This window comes from Plasmopara halstedii (genome assembly GCF_900000015.1).
Source record: "Plasmopara halstedii genome assembly, contig: Scaffold_816, whole genome shotgun sequence".
Lineage (NCBI taxonomy): Eukaryota > Oomycota > Peronosporomycetes > Peronosporales > Peronosporaceae > Plasmopara > Plasmopara halstedii.
Window position 1 is genome coordinate 636,449 of NW_020187732.1, and position 1,494 is coordinate 637,942.

A 1,494-nucleotide genomic window follows, 5' to 3' on the forward strand; every position below is an offset into this window, starting at 1 on the left:
CGCTCGCTAACAGGCGATGTGAGCATTCACCTGGCCAAGATGTTTAGGATCAAGTCGGAATTGAAGAGCTACGGCTACGACGTCAAGGATATCAACATGAGGCAGATGATGCTGGACAGCCTTCCTGGCCTGTACGAGTATGAGCAGCTGCGCGGAGCAGTGAAGTATGGGCGTTCTGCGGAGATGACCCTGGATGAACTACGGGCGTTGATTGAACAAGCGGCTATGAATTAGTCACTCCGTGACAAGAGAAATCGTGCTACTAATACAGGTAGTGATCAACGGCAGCAGCAGGGAGGCAGCACAGGTGCTCGCCATCAGCATCAAAATGGGAAACAAGGGAGCAAGAATAATCGGCACGGTGATGGTTAGCGAAAGCCGAAGCGTGACAGAAAGAACAAACTTGTCATCGGTACAATGGGATCGATCACTTCCAGACTGACTGTACGGCTATTATCGATGGTGTTGCTGAGCCTGGTGCGGCTTCCACCAGTGGAGGTAACACTGGGACAAACGTTGGGACGCAACGGCGTCAGCAGCGCTCCAACTACACTAGTCGCGACGGCGAACTCCGTGCGGACAGGCGTGGAGTTGCTGAAGATGATCTAGGTGTGGCTGCTGGTATTGCGATGGTCAATCCGATGCTGGCTGTTCCGGACATGAAGAGTGAGAACGACAAAATGGCCAAGTCGCTACCAGAGGGATTGTCATGGTGGTGTTTCGACACAGGTTCCAATGTGCACTTGACCGGTGATCGCTCTCTCTTTGTTCATCTCGAAGAAATTCGCCAGAAGTATTGGTGCAAATGTCGTTTGTGTGGCCGCCACGACGCTAACCCGTGCGTCCGGCATTGGTCGAGTGAAGATAATCACTCAGGTGGGTGACACCGAGGCTGAGGTTTTTTTGGACGACGTACTGTACGTGGAAAGCGCGTCACACGGACTGTTCTCGATGCATCTCGCAATTACCAAGCAGAAGTTCGAAATCTCGTACGATCAAGCAGCATCGACATTCAGTCAAAATGGGGAGCAGGTGATCTTTGCTGTTCCTCGCGAAGGAATTTGGGTGTTTGAGGCGAAGCGCCCAGCGGATGCTCCGCGACGTCCAGGTTTACCTCGTGTGATCGTCAATTACACGATCGCGGACGGTGTGGCCACACTCGAGCAGTGGCACAACCGGACCAGACACAAGAATGCTCAGTATCTAATGATCATGGCGGATCGTGGACTCGTGCGCGGCATGATGATCACAAACAGGCAGCTCAAGACGTGTGATTCTTGCCATATTGGCAAGCAGAGACAGAAGCGACGTCAGCAGAAGTTGGATCGCCAAGTTACGGCTTCCAACATGATTGTGTTTGCTGATTTGATGTTCCTGCCACAGAACAACGGGTCGCGATTTGTCGCGGTTCTCGTAATTATGGATGGCTGGAGCCAATATCTCACTGTGTTCTTGCTCACCGACAAGAGTGGGAAGACTGTGAACAAGTACATG

At 52.2% G+C, this 1,494-nt stretch overlaps 1 protein-coding gene across 1 annotated transcript; it reads left to right on the top strand.

The window, feature by feature from the left end:
- Positions 1-39: 39 nt before the first annotated feature.
- PHALS_14076 (uncharacterized protein) lies at positions 40-1,274 on the top strand (the record flags this gene model as incomplete). The annotated part of the gene is made up of 5 exons (XM_024729813.1): positions 40-164; positions 235-367; positions 438-842; positions 877-1,230; positions 1,257-1,274. The coding sequence occupies 5 exons, from the start codon at positions 40-42 to the stop codon at positions 1,272-1,274; spliced, it is 1,035 nt and encodes a 344-aa protein (XP_024580153.1).
- Between the last annotated feature and the right edge of the window lie 220 nt (positions 1,275-1,494).